The sequence below is a fragment of the Schistocerca nitens genome, unplaced genomic scaffold, assembly GCF_023898315.1.
Source record: "Schistocerca nitens isolate TAMUIC-IGC-003100 unplaced genomic scaffold, iqSchNite1.1 HiC_scaffold_375, whole genome shotgun sequence".
NCBI lineage: Eukaryota > Metazoa > Arthropoda > Insecta > Orthoptera > Acrididae > Schistocerca > Schistocerca nitens.
In genome coordinates, this window is record NW_026045909.1 from 463,176 (window position 1) to 482,924 (window position 19,749).

Sequence of the window (19,749 nt, forward strand, 5' to 3'; positions counted from 1 at the left end):
GATGAACAAATTTTGGTCTTATTGAAAATGTTACTAAGCCCATATCCTGTTTTACTTTTGAGAGTCATGATCACATTTCCTATTTAACATGGGACACTGGCAAAGATTATAATTTCATTAAATTCTCTACGTATTGCTTCTCCAGTTTCTTGTTTCGCATTTTCTTCTTAACTACTGGACCCAATCCCCCTATACATTTATAAATTGATAAATTTTAAATTTGGTTCCTTTGTTACTGAAAGCGATTTAAGTTTTTATTCCATCGGTGTGATGCTCGAGTATTTTCGGTAAAGATTGTATTATTCAAAAACCCGAAGTTTCCGACGAAAGCACTACCAATGAATGGTTAAAGAAAATTCAGTGCACGCTACAAATAATTTGAAGAATATTCATTGAAAAAATTGCAGGTTTTCGAAAGCGTTTGGTGGATTAGCAAGAGCTTTGTGCAAGAGCATCTGTAAGGTGTTCTTCCGTGCTATAATAACGCTGCTCTAGCTCTATCATTAGCGGCTGGGGCAGTAAAATAGCAAAGAATGGCTAGCAACGCTTTGAAAAAACCGATTTTACGAGTAGCTTCAGTAAGTTTTATATCAGTTTATTAAATAGGCTATTGTGTATGTGCTCTTAGCGAAGAAGAAGGGAATCTGTTCCTTCTGAATCATTTTTAACCTGTGACTTTGAATACAGTGGAGAGGTTGCAGACGATGCAGCAAGAGAAAAAGTTACCGTAGTGTTTCATATTTACCCCTCACCAAACTAAGACGTTTTTTGTTTCCTGTGGAAACTTTGCCAGTGCTAATTTCGTTCTAGGAAACTAGAAGTATACCAGGTCAAAACCGAAATTATTAACCTCACGACCTCGAAGGTTAAATAGCTGTATGCTTGAAGATATTGTTGTCAGTGCACCGAATGGACGGACACTAAATATGTTGACAGAATAGCAATACAATTAATTCTTGCTAGCCGAGTAGTACCTCAACAATTGACAGTAATGTGTTTCTTGTTCAGAGATCACTGCTCATCTATTCACTCACTTGGTTGTTCTGTAAACACCATAAGAAAGGAGTATCAACATGAGTCTAACGAATGAAATTACACATTAACAAGTGGAAGCAGCTGCTTCAGGCTATTTCTGCACAACCATACAGACTTCCAGTTTCAGTTAGTGTTCATCCATTCATAGTCTTAAGAAAGCAGGCAGCTGTGATTTACCACTTTAAATTGTTGAAGATTCTGGTATATAATACAAAAGAAAGAAAAAAAAATTTAAGCAAAACTGCTGTTTTTAAAAAAGTTCCAATTTTAGCATATAAGCAGCAGAAAATAGGTTGGGGTAACAGACTGATCTGTTATTTTGTACTGTATCTTTATTGATCCACTCCGTCATTTGATGTACTAAAGCGTACAACACGTTACGTGCATAGTCAAACAGATGACATGAGAACATTTACAGACGTAATGTTTCTTACAGAGTACATCACACTGAAATGATTAAATATGTCCTGAAAATAATTTTAATAAATAGTAATAAATATTTTGCCCTTATAAAAGAGTAGAGTTTTGAAAGATAAAATATATATAATATAATTTATGATGGGTCACATTAAAGTAAGTCTTTAATGCTGTACATGCAATGCTCTGTTAGGAAGGGTCTAAGTTTTATTAAAAATTTTGCTAGTTCTTGAATGTCTTCTACTTCTTTCAAGAGATTTTGTATTGTTTGATTCACATTTATTTATCACCATTACTACCCAGTTTAGTAGAATGAGGAATGAGTCTTGACTACCTTTTTTGACCTGTCACAGTGGGGGCTGTCCAGAATCCTGTGCAATCTGCTGATATTTTATTTCATATAACAGAGCAGTTGAAAGATATATTGACTAGAGACAGGTAGTACGTTTTAATTTTTTAAATAGTGGTTTAAAGGTTTCTGTTGTTTGTACACGATTATTTTTTTCCATAAATAATTTAACTGATTCAGTACTATGACCCCAAAAAATAATTCCATAGTGTAGTACTGAATGGAAAAGTTCATAATACATGCGTTGCAATGTTCTGGAATTCACCACATTCCTCACTGGGTGGAGCGTAAAACAGACTTAGCTAAGCTTGCACCTAATAATGTCAATGTGATTTTTCCATGTGAATATGTCAGTGATGTAAATCCCTAAGGATTTAGTCCCATTGACAATTCAACATTTTTGCAGCTTACTGTTGGAAGTGGTGAGTTCTGATCTGAACAGTGTGTAATGTTGGGCATAATGTCTCCTTTTGCGTTGAGGAGTAGTCTGTTTGACACAAGCCATGAGTCTTTTTGGGGTGTGTTTCTATTAACTACTGACTGGGTATATCCGTCTGTATTTGAGATAAGGACTTAGTATTTGAGATATGGAAATTGTGTCACCAGCAAACTGAAACTCCTTACTAATAGGTAGGGAGGAGTGGAGGTCATTTATATAAAGTGGAAATAACAAAGGATCTAGAACTGAGGCCTAGGCACGGCATGTTCTATGACTTGTGTAGATGAATGCACCCTATTTAGGATTCCTAATTGATTGACTTTACTTATATGAACGTACTGTGCTTGGTCTTTGACATAATTTTGCAAAAGTATATTGTGATTTACGAATCTCAAAAGGCTTTGTGAGTTGTGTTTTTATTTTCCTAGAAACCATACTGAGCAGAGGAAAGACTGTTGTTATTTCTGGGAAATGATTGTAGTCTGGCAGCCATAATGTGCTGATTATTGACAGTACTGCTTGTACATTCACGGCATAATTAATACATTTTGTCGTATTTACATACTTCTTGCCACAAAAAGTAAAATGGCGAGGTAAGTCCAGAAAAGACAGAGAATTAACAAATCTCTCGGAGTATTTTGATGCATATATGAACATTTATTGCACATAAGTACAAAATGTGTTAGGGGACGGGGAAGAAGGTGGTACCATCACACTGCATCTGCCACTGACACCATGCAATGTTGAAATGCAATAGCATGGTAGGTGAGCTGAAAATTATGACAGTATTTGTTGCTGTCACTAATGAGTGGATGTTGGCTTTTGGTCTCCTGAAGTTGGGAATGATTGTAATTATTCTGACTTCAAAACTTAGAAGTTGCACCTGTTAGTTACCTTAGCACACATCAGTAAACTTTTCAGTCCAAACCAGTGCCACAGTTGTATCCCATTCTGTCTCAGATGCTCAGGTATATTAAGCATTGCCTTCTGTGTGAAGCCTCTGTCGCACACCTAATTTTGAAAATGTTTGTTGTAGGTTCGAACTTTCGCTGCACAAGCCGCAACCCACCCTAGCCCAGGATCACCAAAGGAAGGTGTGAAGACAACAGTTTTGCCGAATAAACTGGTTGTGGCATCATTGGAGAACTATTCTCCAATTTCCAGAGTTTCTGTTCTATTTCGGTAAGTATGTTTAAAGAATCAGGTTTGACTGTCCAGTGTTTTGGACTGATTACTTCAGCCAAATAAATCAGGACATAATAATTGTTTTATTAAGGTGCAAGCATTATGTTAGATTCAGTAATCTACACAATGTTTTAAAAATTTCGATGCTGAGTGTGTAGGCTTATGCAGCTTGAATGAGATAATATAAAAGTTTTCTCAGTGTTTGCCAATGGGCAACAGCAGGTTGCTACTCCTCCCATCATCAACAAATTAAGTTTCCCGACTCCGCTCAACATGTGAAACAAACGAACAGCTTTTGAAATTGTGATACGGTGCACAACAGAGACTATGAAATGTTGGTTTTATCCATTAGTGATATCTAATTTTCAATATGATATGACTCTATAACCAGAAAAGATTGAACACTTTATTTTAGGCTGGCCGGAGTGGCCGTGCGGTTCTAGTAGCTGCAGTCTGGAACCGAGCGACTGCTACGGTCGCAGGTTCGAATCCAGCCTCGGGCATGGATGTATGTGATGTCCTTATGTTAGTAAGGTTTAATTAGTTCTAAGTTCTAGGCAACTGATGACCTCAGAAGTTAAGTCGCATAGTGCTCGGAGCCATTTGAACTTCATTTTAAGCTGACATGTGACTGTTCAAAATTAACTCAAGGGAAACGCTGTAGTTACTAAACCTACAAAACTTTGAGGATGGAATAAGGCCATAGGAGCAATAATGCCTAGAAATAATTTGGTTTTACAACTTCTGGCATTAGGCTGAGCACCTTACAATTAGCAAAATAATTATGCAAAACTGGGACTACATTAAGAACTGGGGAATATTAGCAATCATGTTTTTTGTCTCCTGCTTGACAAAATTGAAAGCTTTTGGTGTGTGTGTGTGTGTGTGTGTGTGTGTGTGTGTGTGTGTGTGTGTGTGTGTGTGTTTCATTGCAGGAATGGTTCTCAAAATGTATCATAAGACTTTGGTACACAAGCGTTCACAGTGTGCTTCTATTGCCAACATTTGTAGTTTAACAATAACAATATATGTTGTGCCTTTTTTGTTGAATTTTTACAGTATGTTATGGGACCCAGTCTGTAGCTCTTTCAAAGAAAGAAATTTGGGACTATCATTTTGCATCTCGTGATACCAGAAATATGTTAGCATGTGTTGCTTTATTTGCATGGTTCATATTGTTACACAGTAAATTGTCTGGCACATTCTAGTGTGAATTTTTTGCAGCTGTAAATCTGACTTGTTTTATGGGGCTAAAGTGGATTTCCATGGTACTGAGAAACAGTGAGAGGGTGTAAACTGGATGATACAGAAGTTAGCAGTAAGAAAATTATTACGTATATCAGAAGATGCAAACGAGGTGTTTATTGGCAATGTACGAAAGATCTGAGCCTTTGACAGTGTATACAACAAAAGCTCAACTAGACATGTTTAATGCAGTGCTAAAAACATGGAAAGTCAGATGATAGAACTGCTAAAGCGAAAGTAATGGTGTTGTTGGTTATGTGTGTGGGTACGAAAGGTATGTCGAGCAAGCTACATTTTGTGTTTGAAGAGAAAACAAAACAAATTGCTTGTTCTTTAGAGTCAGAATTTTTCAGTTTTCATATGGATCCAGGTGATGACATCGTTACAGATCTCACTAATCTTGAAGACTTGGTTCTTTGTGTGCAGTGGCTCAGTGTGAAATCTGATGAATATCCCTGATGTTGTGACTGCTTGACACATTGCCAGATGGTGGAGAGAGCCTATGACAGTTGTTTTGGCCAGATCTGAAGATAAGACACTAAAATATGTAATGAACATGTTAGCATGTGATGAAAATCATGGTGCTTATTGGAGGGGTAAATGGGACAAGTTAGTAGCTCTATTGGCTATCAAAGAAAATGCTAAAGAAATGAGAAATGCAGATGATGCCACTGGTAGGGAAGTTAAATGATCAAATATATAAGTCTACAAACAAAAATAAGAGTAATTGTTTTGTTTTTGGTGTATTTGCCATATAAAGAGTCAGTGCTAAACAAAAACAAAGAAGTGTCACTAAATAAAATAAAAATGAACTACCTGGCCAGGTTTTCATTAGTGAATTAATAAGAGCAGAATAGGATGAGGACTTGTGGGCCACTAATTGTGAGGTGATGAATCACATGACTAAGAAAATTGAGTGGCCACATTGTTGGTTAAGTTCACAAAACCACTACAGGTTGTAACAGGATATCCTCCTCTAGCATTACTTTTCCTCATCAGTGGTTGTTGATACCAGTATTATTTTTTGAATTTTGGACAGGTCAATATTATCACAGCTGCTTCTCTGAAAATTTTCATATAATTTTATCCACAGTATGTTGTATTTCAAGCTAATATTTTTGAGAAGGAATTACTTTATTTTCAACGTTACAATCAATAAGTGCTAGCTCTGAATGACAGTTAAAATTATTAATTATTTGGCACACTTAAAATTTCTATTATTAATTACACAATGTGGGACTGTTTATTGTGTTTCCTTCTGCATTGATTTATGAAATAATAATCGAAATTAATACAAATTCATTTGTCAAGAAAAATTGTGAACCCTTTGAAATATTGTTATTACCGCATAATGCAGTAGTGGTAAGCATGCCTCTGATGTGATTGGACGTATTTTTGTATCTGGGCGAACAATGTAATTTCAGGTTATGCTAATGTGAAAATTCAAAAGACTTTGTAATATATTAATATGTGACAAAATATATTAATGTAACAACAAAACTCTTTCTGTATCATTTGCTATGGACAAAGGGCTAGGTTTGTATTCATCAAAAGACGAGCCTGACATCCAACACAATGATGATGATAAGGCATGTGGCATATGCATTGGGGATTTGTTGAAGGTGATAAGGATATGAATGACAATACCAGTTAATCCTTGTAGTCGAAAGGAATCTCTGCAGATTTGGTATGAACGCCTGTGTCATCAGAACAAATGCCTTGTTCAAAAATTATTGGATCAATGAAGTGTATAATTGGAACACTTTGGTGAAGAATTTTGTGAGGCGTGTGTTATGGAAAAGCAGCATCAGAGCAGTGTTTGGTCATGAAGGCAGTGTATTACACAACCTGGAGAAGTGATTCATGCTGACATGTATGTAGCTAAGGAATGTAAATTGCTAAGAGGAGCTGAATATTTTTTGTTTTTTTACCTGTGATTTTTCAAAACAGCAAATTGTACATTTTATCAAGCAGAAGTCTTGCAGAGAAGACTGCGGAAATGCTGAACAGTGTGAGGAATTTTTGTGGACAATCACCAAAAGCATTTAATTTGATGGCGATTAGGAATTTGACAATATTGACGTAAATCTTCAAACTGCAGAGCTGAACAGATGCGCTGAGTGTACCAGCGGAACTATTGTGGAACTAGCTTGAACCATTTTGCTAGCTCAGGATTGGCTTAAGCTTTTAACCGCAGAAACATAAACATGGCTGTTTATGTGTTAAATAGAACTAGTAAAAGTCATGTGAGTGGCAATATACTTTGCAAGCCATCCACAAAAAAGTTATATTTTTGGAACGAAGTGATTAATTCATATTCCAAAGTGAAGGTGAAATATATGGGATCCAGAAGGAATCTTCAGTGCTTGCTTCAGTGGAACTGGTGGCTTTAGAGTCTGGATTGAATAGGAAAAAACAGGTTATTTAGAGCAAGGATGCTGTCTGTGAGTCCAAGGAAACTGGAAGGACAATGGCAAGCAAAATGAATGATGAAAAATCGTTTACAAGGAAGTTCTAGTGAGAGAGAATTAAATAAGTAACAACTGAAGAAGTCAGATCATCTTACTGAAATAATACCAGTTGAAATAAGAACTTAGAATTGTTGTTGTTGTTGTGGTCTTCAGTCCTGAGACTGGTTTGATGCAGCTCTCCATGCTACTCTATCATGTGCAAGCTTCTTCATCTCACAGTACCTACTGAAACCTACATCCTTCTGAATCTGCTTAGTGTATTCATCTCTTGGTCTCGAATTAAGTCGGGTGATGTTGAGGGTATTAGATTAGGAAATGAGACAACTTAGAATTATACAGAGGCTATTAAGTCTCTAGGCCATGAGTGCTGCAGAAAAGCAATGGAGGAAGAAATGGCTTCATTGGAGAAAAATACTACATGAGCTGTGGAACCTCTGTCACAAGATTGTAAGCCCATTACAAACCATTATTATTATTATTATTATTATTATTATTATTATTTTGTAATTAAGCATAAAGTTGTTGGTAAAAGTGACCACTATAAAGAAGACTAGTTTTTCCTGTATTTAGTGAACAACAATGCATTGACTGTATTGAGACCTTTATTCCTATTGCTAGCTGTGAAACAGTTGGAGCAATTTTGAGTGTTGCAGCTAGTGAGTATCTTCATTTGGCCCAGTTAGATGTGAAATTGATTTTTAGAATAATTCCTAAAATAAGAGGTATACAGGTCAGCACAGAAGTCACTGCACACTTACGGTGGCTAGTACATGAATAAGTCTCGAAAATATTGATTTTTTAAATTTTTGTCTTAAAAAATTCTGTGTGATTTTCTGAACAAGAAGTAGTTTGCCTTGAGGAGGTCGTGTTGAAGAAAGCCCCAAAATAAAAGAAATTTAAAAGTAGCACATGACAATGGCCCCATGTCATGCTGACAGCACTGTTAAAAACAGAAGCGTCTTTGCCATTTGACTGAAGATAAATAGAGAAGTGTTTGAATGGTAGGATAAAGACCCAAATGAGAGTTTTAACAACTGTATATGGGAACGGACACCAGAAACTCTTGTGATAGGACTGAATAATTTTAAAAAAGGCGTGCTGGATGATCTGCTATATTTCAGTGATAGTGCAGTGTCAAGATTCGCTGCTGACCATGATGTTGAGTGCCCCTCATCTCAAATCATCAAACCTTGTTAATCTTAAATATTATGAATTTGATGGAAGTGCCAGGCGAACTAGGTGTGCAAAAAGCTTTAATCACCATTGACAGCAGGAGACTCTTTTAAAACAGAGAAATCAGTTTTAGAAGTCACCAGAGAAGCAAGAATATTAATAAGTAGTCTGTAAAAGAAAAGGGAGGAAGAACGAAATCAGAAACAAGATTAATATGGACCTGGGATGTATTGGTATTATGCAGATTACGTAGTTAAACAAGTTTTGACTTTAATTTGAATTCCACAAAAGTTCACTTTTGTGATGTTCTGATACACATTGGTTAAAAGCTGTTAAAAAGATGATGTAGTGTCGGCAGACTTCCCAACACTACGCACACTAATTGAAAGAGGCGGCCAAGATGCACACGCTAACTCACGAAGGATGGAGTGAGGTCTGAAACAGGATACGTAATGAATGCTATAAAGAAAAGTACGTAGCTTCTTGAATACTTAACTTTTAATCCATCCTTTGTATACATTGTTCTTGATGAGACATCTGGAGATTGTGGCGATACAAGTGAGACTCTTTAGATACATGCAATGTTACAAATTGCGCCTTGCTAGGTCGTAGCCATGGACTTAGCTGAAGGCTATTCTAACTGTCTCTCGGCAAATGAGAGAAAGGCTTCGTCAGTGTAGTCGCTAGCAAAGTCGGCGTACTACTGGGGCGAGTGCTAGTCCGTCTCTCGAGACCTGCCGTGTGGTGGCACTCGGTCTGCGAACCTGACAGTGGCGACACGCGGGTCCGACATGTACTAATGGACCGCGGCCGATTTAAGCTACCACCTAGCAAGTGTGGTGTCTGGCGGTGACACCACAGATGAAATTTTTTATGTTGTCATGGAACATAGTTAACTGAAAAGTAGACTATCCTTATGACTTAAATTTCAAAACTAAGCTCTTTTTAAAGAAAAAACTAGAAGGTAATTATTGAAATTTTTGATGGTCATTATTAATAAATTTTGTGAGCCATAATTTATGGCAGCAACACCTTTTTAAAGATCTGCCTTAAAGAAAATAGTGTAAAGAACTTCCAGGAAAAAAGAATCAGTCTTGTAGTTGGTTGTTTTTCTGAGATACATTTACCTAATCTGTGAATAAATAATTTTTGCGATTTATTGTACTTGCAATGCAAAATACAATTCAGAAATAAAGTACGAGACCAAAAGCTGTGGTTTGTACATCAAAATGTCTGCGAAAGTTCTGTTCAGAGATGGTAAGCATTACATGGGCTTACAGCTCTTATTCTTTGAGCCACACTATTTTGAAGACCGACAATTATTTCAAGATTTCCTCTTATGTTCATGAACCAGTCCCCTTAAAGAATGTTTGTATATAGGTTGGTACGTTGTACATTGATATGGTTGGTAGGAGACAGGAAATGACACGTAGTATTAGAAATTAACATAGGTGTGTAGTGACTTTCACACTGCCCTTGTGCAGCAGCATGAGGGATATGCTCTTGGGACTGATTGGTTGTGGAACCGTAATAAAAGTTTATATTGGCTAAAGCGGTCTTTGAGGTGCTGGAACCAAGGTAGATCCCTGTTCTACCAAGAAGACTATGATGAATTGATGGTAGTTCTAGCCATCAGTTAAAATGAATGTGCTGTATTACAGTCACTTCACAGTGGGTGCTGGTAGTGATGGACAGTCATTTGGACTATTGGCACACACATTTGCGAGAGCAATGCTATATGTGGTACCAGTTTAATAACTATTGAACTGTTTGTCCATGAATTCCTTTGTTGAAGCCTCAGTGGTTTGTGCTGTGACTCATATTCCCCTATTGTTTACTGCCCTTGGACACTGTAAGCAGTGTTTACAAAAAAATGTTGTTTTCCATAGATTTATTGCTGCAATCTGTAGCTCATAGTGTATTCTAATGATGTAAGAAAAACATATATTGCTACTGACCATAAAGATGACATGTTAAATTGCAGACAGTCACAACAATAAGACTGTTATACACTAAGCGCTCTCTCTCCCTCTCCCTCTCTCTCTCTCTCTCTCTCTCTCTCTCTCTCTCTCTCTCTCTCTCTCTCTCACACACACACACTCACACTCACAACATTCCACGTGGAAAAAATATATCTAAAAAGAAAGATGATGAGACTTACCAAACAAAAGCGCTGGCAGGTCGATAGACACACAAAAAAACACAAATATACACACAAAATTCTAGCTTTCGCAACCAACGGTTGCTTCGTCAGGAAAGAGGGAAGGAGAGGGAAAGATGAAAGGATGTGGGTTTTAAGGGAGAGGGTAAGGAGTCATTCCAATCCCGGGAGCGGAAAGACTTACCTTAGGGGGAAAAAAGGACAGGTATACACTCGCACACACACACATATCCATCCACACATACAGACACAAGCAGACATATTTAAAGACCAATCCGCTCCCGGGATTGGAATGACTCCTTACCCTCTCCCTTAAAACCCACATCCTTTCATCTTTCCCTCTCCTTCCCTCTTTCCTGACGAAGCAACCGTTGGTTGCGAAAGCTAGAATTTTGTGTGTATATTTGTGTTTTTTTGTGTGTCTATCGACCTGCCAGCGCTTTTGTTTGGTAAGTCTCATCATCTTTCTTTTTATATATATATATATATATATATATAATCTCGTTCACAAGCAAGCACACCTCACACACGACTGCCATCTCCTGCAGCTTGGACTGGATGCTGTATTATTGTTAATTGACATTGAAGGTGAAAGCTATTGTTTTGTTTCTCAAGCGTTGTCATTGCTGCATTTGAGCAGCAGATTCTTTAGCATTATGATGAGAACTGGACATAGTGTACTTCTGATTACAAGTTTGTTAACTGATTTCTATTTTATTGTAGTTATCATTATTATTTATGTTTTGACAGGGCTGGCTCCCGGAATGAGACGTGGGATAATTATGGCAGCACCCATGTTCTGCGGATAGCAACAGGTCTATCAACAAAGAATTCCACCCACTTTGGAATTGTACGTAATATTCAACAAGTTGGGGGTAGCCTGAGTGTCCAGGCTGACAGAGAAGTTGTGATGTACACTCTTGAAGCAAACAGAGATGCACTGTAAGTTTGTCATGAAATGTATTGTACATTGTAGTATTAAACTATACTAGATAAATACAACCATGTTGAAGGTGACTTTTTATTATTTTTGATGATACAGTGGTGAAGTTGGAACATTTTAAATTTTGTGGGATTGTAGACAGATTGAAACATTTCTTGTGAGTATTAAATTCAGGATCATGGGCAATAAATGACTGCTATTATCTTCACCACAATAATAATCTCCAGTCATTGACACTGAAATGTAAAAGCTTGTTTACTTATATCCTAAGCTATCATATTTTTGGATGACCTTACCTGAGCACGGAGGAAGGTCTTAACCAGAAAGCAATGTGTTGTCTTGCAGCTTACTGTTTGAGCTCCTCAGGAGTTCTAACTACACCTTGTTTAACTATGCCATGTTGGTACATAGTTATACTCCTTCATTGGACTAATGTAATGTTTGATGATAGGAACAGAGTGACTCATTAATCACTAAACAGAGAAAAGATTTATAAAACCCATTTTACAGGAAAGTGGGCATTATATATACGAGGGCAGTTCAATAAGTAATGCAACACACTTTTTTTCTCGGCCAATTTTGGTTGAAAAAACCGGAAATTTCTTGTGGAATATTTTCAAACATTCCCGCTTCGTCTCGTATAGTTTCATTGATTTCCGACAGGTGGCAGCGCTGTACGGAGCTGTTAAAATGGCGTCTGTAACGGATGTGCGTTGCAAACTACGGGCAGTGATCGAGTTTCTTTTGGCGGAAAACCAGGGCATCTCAGATATTCATAGGCACTTGCAGAATGTCTACGGTAATCTGGCAGTGGACAAAAGCACGGTGAGTCGTTGCGCAAAGCGTGTGTCATCATCGCCGCAAGGTCAAGCAAGACTGTCTGATCTCCCGCGTGCGGGCCGGCCATGCACAGCTGTGACTCCTGCAATGGCGGAGCGTGCGAACACACTCGTTCGAGATGATTGACGGATCACCATCAAACAACTCAGTGCTCAACTTGACATCTCTGTTGGTAGTGCTGTCACAATTGTTCACCAGTTGGGATATTCAAAGGTTTGTTCCCGCTGGGTCCCTCGTTGTCTAACCGAACACCATAAAGAGCAAAGGAGAACCATCTGTGCGGAATTGCTTGCTCGTCATGTGGCTGAGGGTGACAATTTCTTGTCAAAGATTGTTACAGGCGATGAAACATGGGTTCATCACTTCGAACCTGAAACAAAACGGCAATCAATGGAGTGGCGCCACACCCACTCCCCTACCAAGAAAAAGTTTAAAGCCATACCCTCAGCCGGTAGAGTCATGGTTACAGTCTTCTGGGACGCTGAAGGGGTTATTCTGTTCGATGTCCTTCCCCATGGTCAAACGATCAACTCTGAAGTGTATTGTGCTACTCTTCAGAAATTGAAGAAACGACTTCAGCGTGTTCGTAGGCACAAAAATCAGAACGAACTTCTCCTTCTTCATGACAACGCAAGACCTCGCACAAGTCTTCGCACCCGAGAGGAGCTCACAAAACTTCAGTGGACTGTTCTTCCTCATGCACCCTACAGCCCCGATCTCGCACCGACTGATTTCTATATGTTTGGCCCAATGAAGGACGCAATCCGAGGGACGCACTACGCGGATGATGAAGAAGTTATTGATGCAGTACGACGTTGGCTCCGACATCGACCAGTGGAATGGTACCGTGCAGGCATACAGGCCCTCATTTCAAGGTGGCGTAAGGCCATAGCATTGAATGGAGATTACGTTGAAAAATAGTGTTGTGTAGCTAAAGGATTGGGGAATAACCTGGTGTATTTCAATGCTGAATAAAACAACCCCTGTTTCAGAAAAAAAAAGTGTTGCATTACTTATTGAACTGCCCTCGTACTTTTAATGGTCTGTAAGCAGAAATGAAAAATGTTAATAGAAAACTTTAAGAATTTCAATTCTAAGTTGAAGATGTTTGCTGCAACATTATACTTTGTTCCAGTTAAAAGTTTCTTGTTCTCAAAACATGCACACACGATGCCAAATATATTGCTTTCAAATTTTGCTTATTTAATCAGCATTATTAGAAGTATATACATAAAAAACTTCAATATTATTTGGATCACTACTATTTATATAAAGTGACTGTTTTCAATCGCACATTCTGGTCATCTGCAAGCATAGTGATAACAGTCAAAGAGAAATAAAGGTCTATGGGTTAAAATACTACATAAAATAAATGAAACGTACCTCAATAGCCTTTACTGCAAATCACAACTTGTCTGTACACCATTCAGTATGGCAGGCTGTAGTTAAATAAAGGGATGAGTTACTGCAGTAACAGCAGTGTTGTGTTGTGAGTACTTTATTGCATGTAGTATTTTAACCCATTGGCATTTTCTGACTATTTTTCTTTGTGTGTTATCATTAGGTCTGGACAACAGCTGTGAAGTGTGGTTGAAAATGGTCACCTTGCATAAAGAAATGATGTAGTCTACACATTGTAACAACAAAATTTTTTTATACTTGACTGAGATGATTTATTCATCTAAACTGAACACACAGTCACTGGTTTCATTAATGAGAGTAACATTGGCTGAGATTATCTTGTGGAAACTTGGAAGGAAGGAATGAAAGATTGAACACACAAATAATGTATGATATTTGTTGATAATTATGGATGAATTGACAGAAATTATGAAGTTCATATCAATGCAAAAACTAAATGCTGACAATAAATTCTTTCTGTGAAGGCAGTATTGCCTATGTTGTTTTAATTTCATTAAAACATTTAAATATGCCAAAGGACTGCTGCTTATAATTGTAATTAATTTTGAAATTAGTGTTGTTTAGGATCTTTATGTAATCTAATTTTCTTGAATAAATTAAATTTTTGATCTTACCTTGCAATGTTAATATTTCCTACTTGTTTCAGGGAAGACACTTTAAAATACTTGGAAGATGTCGCTACCAAACAAGCATTCAAACCGTGGGAACTGTCAGACAATTTACCTCGCCTGAAATATGAGCTGGCCAGTATTCCAGATCCTGTCAGAGCACTTGACCTTCTGCATACAGCTGCCTACAGAACGGGTCTTGGAAATTCCATATTCTGTCCACCGCATTTGGTGGGAAAACTTAGCTCTGAGACAGTAAGTTATTACTTTGTACTTTCATACCGTTGTGCTGGCATCACTCCTGAGCTGCAACAGCATTTGTTGAAGTCGCAATTTTTGTGAAGGAAAGCTTAAACAGTTCCATGTTTTGTGTCCACTCTGAGGCAGAAATTATCAATCAGCATTTTTATTTTGTATATTTATGAAATTTGACTTTTGTTTTTAAAATGTTGTTCGCCAAGAGTAGCAAAAAAATCTTGGCTAGTGTCAACATGTAAAGTCGGATGATTCCTTGTTAACGCTTTGAGTGTCTGTGTTTGGCAGTTGGGCATTATTCACCTTGCCTGGAAAAAATTATCATGAAGATGTAAGTTTGCCCAGGTAATAAGCAACTGCTGATACTTAGAATTACGAGAGTATTTTCTGATGCTTTTGGTTTCAAGTTACAGCTTAGAATTAGCCCAACATGATTTTTTTCTTTTCCATAAAGTGAAGGAACTGTGTGGGCATTGTTTTGAATCCTCAGAAGTAGCATTCTCTACTTACAAAATATTCTCGAATACATTTCTTTAGAGAGATTCCATTGAACCTCCAATAAATGGTTTGAGATGATGCACCACCACACACAGCTTGAAAGAGGAGATGTGGAGGAGCACTTTTTGGAAAAGTGGAAATTTGTATTACCTTTTGAAAACCTTACAACAGACCATTACACAACAGTTGAGTTTCATTGGTAATTTGAACACTATAGGTAAGTGAAGATTGAGCAGTTTGAAAAATGGACATATAAAACGGATGTGGCTTATGCAAAACTTTTTTATTCATATAGCAGAACAACAGGTACATTAAAAATAATAATAATATATAAAAGTGCAGTACTCGGGCATTGACTGCAATTAGACATCCACCCGCTGTACCCATTTGAGTGCTCACGCTGTGGTGTCTGTAAAATTTTGGGGAATTTGTGCATTTCCACACGGGGAATTCTTTGAAAGGTATTCCATACTTTGTTCGGTAGCTCTGCAGCTACATTAATGCCCCGTAGTCAGTTGAGATTGTCACACATTCCTCTTCTAATGGAAACCCGCTACTTTATCCAAGGGGTATGAAATACCTCAAAGGTATTTTGTGTTTAGAATTTCATGTCTGGTGCTATTTTTCCACAAGTTTGCAATTCTCTCTCTGATGGCTTGCCATCCACTTGCTGCAGTGGGAAACAGACATGAGGCAGGCCTGCATCAAGCACCATCTTGTCTTTTTTTGCCAAGTTACACTATGTGAACAATACTGACTGGCAACACTACATCTGAACCATGCATTATAACTGGATTTTCTGAGGTGCCGTGATTTTCAGGATTCTGGTAAAACATCAAATCTCAGATGTCGCTGCGGCCAGAAAAAGATCCTGCAAGAACGGGACCAATGACAACTGAAGAGAATCATTCAATGTGACCGAAGTGCAACCCCTCCCCAAATTGTGCAGATTTTAATGCTGGGCCATCAACAAGTGTCAGCTGCGAACCACTCAAAACATCATCTATATGTCCACTCGTGTACCCTTGATGACTGTACGACACAGCTTTACACCTCTCCTGGGCACATCAACACCGACATTGGACTGTTGATGACTGCAAACATGTTGCCTGGTCAGACGAGTCTTGTTTCAAATTGTATCTAGCAGATGGAGTGTACAGGTATGGAGACAAACTCATGAATCCATGGACCCTACATGTCAATATGGGACCTTCCAAGCTGGTGGAGGCTCTGGAATGATGTGGGGCATGTGCACTTGGAGTGATATGGGACCCCTGATAAATCTAGATACGACCCTGACAGGTGACACATATGTAAGTGTCCTGTCTGATCACTTGCATCCGTTCATGACCATTGTGCATTCCAATGGACTTGGGCAGTTACAGTAGGACATGTGACACCCCACATATCCAGAATTGCTACAGAATGGCTCCAGGAACACTCTTCTGAGTTCAAACACTTCCACTGGCCACCAGATTCCCCAGACATGAACATTATTGAGCATATGCCGTGCAGCGAGCTGTTCAGATGAGATCTCCACCCCCTTGTACTCTTATGGATTTATGAACAGCCCTGCAGGATTCATGGTGTCAGTTCCCTCCAGCACTTCCTCAGACATTAGTCGAGTCCATGGTCCGTCATGTTGTGGCACTTCTGCAAGCATGCACAGGCCGTACAACATATTAGGCAGATGTGCCAGTCTCGTTGGCTTTTCAGTGTATCACTGTTATGTTACAGATTTTGTATGCAATAAGCAGATTAATAAAAGCAATTTTCCCATGAACACAGTAACTGCCCTGTAACTAAATATGTAGCAGATTTTATCGAGCAGCCTGTGTGGACAGGTTTATGTAATTTCACATTTTGTTAATTATATTTTATTGATATTCTCTGTCTTACGCAAACTTGGAGTGCTTCGCGTATGTCACTGCTGACATTAGGAGCTATCTGAGCTATAACGGGTATTGAAATGTGTAACAAGTATTAGTGTAAATATCACTATTTGCTAATAACCAGAACATAAGTGCTAGCCTGTCGGCAGGCTATGTTGATCATTGGTAACTAGTGTTCTGCTTTTATATTTCCTCTTCAGTTGTAACCAGAATCCAGTGAAAGGTGTCAGCTGACACATGGGCATAGTTTTGGAATAATGCTAAGGAAAGCTGAAGTCATGGTTCAGTTTTAAGTGCATTTACAGTGCAGGCATTTAATGCCCACGAACAAATTAAGACACCTAAATTGATTTTCTGTCTCATTTTGCTTGCTTCATCGAAAACTGTGTGCTCACCATGCAAAATAATTCTGTCTGAATACCAAAGCTTTCCAGTGTGGCTCTAACTAGTGTTGCATCTGGTGAAGCCTGAATGAAGGTTATTGGCAACATAAAACAACAACTCTGTTGGTACAGTTGGCAAAATTGTTCTCATTATCTTGTGATCTCTTCAGTTTCCGCCATTGTAAAGACTTGTTAATAGGTACAAGTGAATTTTAGTGAACACTGGTGAATTGTCTACGAGTGCTTGTTTCTTCCATTCACTCTGGTGTGAACTACAATTTACAGCCAACATTGGACTTGTGGACTCCGTGGGCTTGATGGTTACTCCTGTCCTTCATGTTGATGACTTTTGCATTTTATACAGATCCCTGTCTGTGGTCTTGGTTGGGTGTAAACTCCAAGGACCGATCTTTCCAAGCTCAATTGGCACTCTTGTGGTGGAAGTTGAGCTTCTACCTGCCTCTATGGTTGCAACACCTCCAACTCATCAATCATCTAGTTGCCAGTCTCTTAGCCATCCATTATCAGATTCTTTCTTCCTTTGAGGAGTGTCAGCTCCAAGACAATCAATCCAGGTTGGGTTTCCAAATTGGAATTCATTTGGAAGTCTTCGTAGGGACTTAATCTTTCTTCACTTGAAGGTACATACGAGGTGACCACTATGTGCGCCCATCTAGTGTGTACCCTGACCCAAGGTCCAGTTTGACCTATTTCAAGACTCTAAAATCTTGATCGCCCCTGTTTTCAGTATTGTTTTGTTTTTCTCTTCTGACAGTATGAAGATGCAGAAATCATTTTTACTGATGGCTCTTGAAGAAGAAGAAGAAGAAGAAGAAGAAGGAGGAGGAGGAGGAGGCTATGAGTAACACTCAGAACCAAAGATGTGTAGTGTCTCCACAGTGGAACTAACTGGTGGCTGTTGCTAGTTACTAGAGTCTCTGTGACAGAGTAAAACACCTTCTTCTTGTCGGTAATTTATTAAGACCCATTGATGTTGTGCTTATTTGTGCAATATCACTGCATTGAGATTATTGCAGTACCTTTTTTTAGATCTGTGGCACACATACAGTTTTACATGCTAAATACAGCATTGTAGCAAGGAAATTTAGATATTAATGCATCAGTGAATCTATCCTCTACTAGAGACATTCTGAAAGTTTTTAACCTAAAAAAGATATGGCATCATTACAGATTAAATACTATGTACCTTGGAAAGGTCTTTGCCTAAAACCTAGAGACACACATGTTAAATTGCTTGTTTGTTACTATTGTGTAAATAATCTGATGATAAAATTTTCCTGAAAATGGTAAAATTGAATGAAAATCTTTGTTAGTGTACTCCTTTTACAAGGTTTAATCCTGAAAAATGTAAATGAAGAGTTAATTTCCATTAAAGCACCCCCCCTTCCCCCCAACCCTCAACATTTCATAACAGTAGATGAAACAAGGATTTGTCATTACATGCTAGAGTTAAAAGAGCAGTTGAAACAATGCTAGACAAAGGATGAAAATGCACAAAAAAGGTCTCCTGTACCGGAAAGCTATGGGTATTGACTTCTGGGATTCGCAGTGTGGTAGTCACAGACTACCTCCAAATGCACAATCATTAGCTGATGACAAGAAATGGATGGGCACTGTGTGTGTGTGTGTGTGTGTGTGTGTGTGTGTGTGTGTGTGTGTTCGTTCCGATACAATACGCTTATGCCAGCACTTTTTCCAATCCTGGAAGCACTCGGGAACTCACTTTCCATTATGGTGTTCAGCGTCTTCAGCAATTTTGTTTTTGTGCCATCAGTAATGGCAAAACAACTTCCTTTCATACTGCTCTTCAGTCTCAGGAATATACAGAAGTTGCAGGGGGGGGGGGGGGGGTGTCTGTCCAGCAAAATAAAGTGGCTGAGGGAACATGAAAGTTTTGTTTTTTGCTAAAATATCATGAACCAGCTTTGTGGTGTGAGTGGGAGTATTATCATGATGCAGTTTCCTATAAGTGATTTTGCCACAGTTCTGGTTGTTTTCTTGGGATTGCTTCTTGCAAATGGTGCATAACTTCCAGGTAGTATTCCTTATTGACCTTACAACAATAAGGTAAGAACTCATGATTCACTATATCATTCTAATTGAAGAAAACAGTTAGAATAACCTCCACATGTGATTGAACTTGTCAAATTTGTTGTGATCTTGACTTTTCAGGTAGTTTCCATTGGGATGATTAGTCTTTGGTTTCAGTGTCGTATGGTATACCCATTCGTCACCTGTTATAACCTTAAAGAAGTTCTGGATTGTCACCAACTTCATTCAGAAATTCCTGAGCGATGTCTATGCAATATTGTTTTATGACAAAATCCAACAATTTCAGAACAAACTTTGCTGCTTCATGCTAAAAACATTCAGTTAATTGCTTGGCATGAGCCAGAGTATATGCAGACATCA

At 38.3% G+C, this 19,749-nt stretch overlaps 1 protein-coding gene across 1 annotated transcript in view; it reads left to right on the forward strand.

The window, feature by feature from the left end:
• The first annotated feature begins 428 nt into the window (after nucleotides 1-428).
• Nucleotides 429-19,749, forward strand: part of LOC126229551 (cytochrome b-c1 complex subunit 2, mitochondrial-like) — a 50,939-nt gene continuing 31,618 nt past the window's right edge. The window contains exons 1-4 of the mRNA XM_049942315.1: nucleotides 429-578; nucleotides 3,277-3,422; nucleotides 11,226-11,417; nucleotides 14,327-14,543. Of these exons, the coding sequence (XP_049798272.1) occupies nucleotides 534-578; nucleotides 3,277-3,422; nucleotides 11,226-11,417; nucleotides 14,327-14,543 (600 nt within the window). The 5' untranslated portion in view covers nucleotides 429-533. The remainder of the gene's footprint in view (nucleotides 579-3,276; nucleotides 3,423-11,225; nucleotides 11,418-14,326; nucleotides 14,544-19,749) is intronic.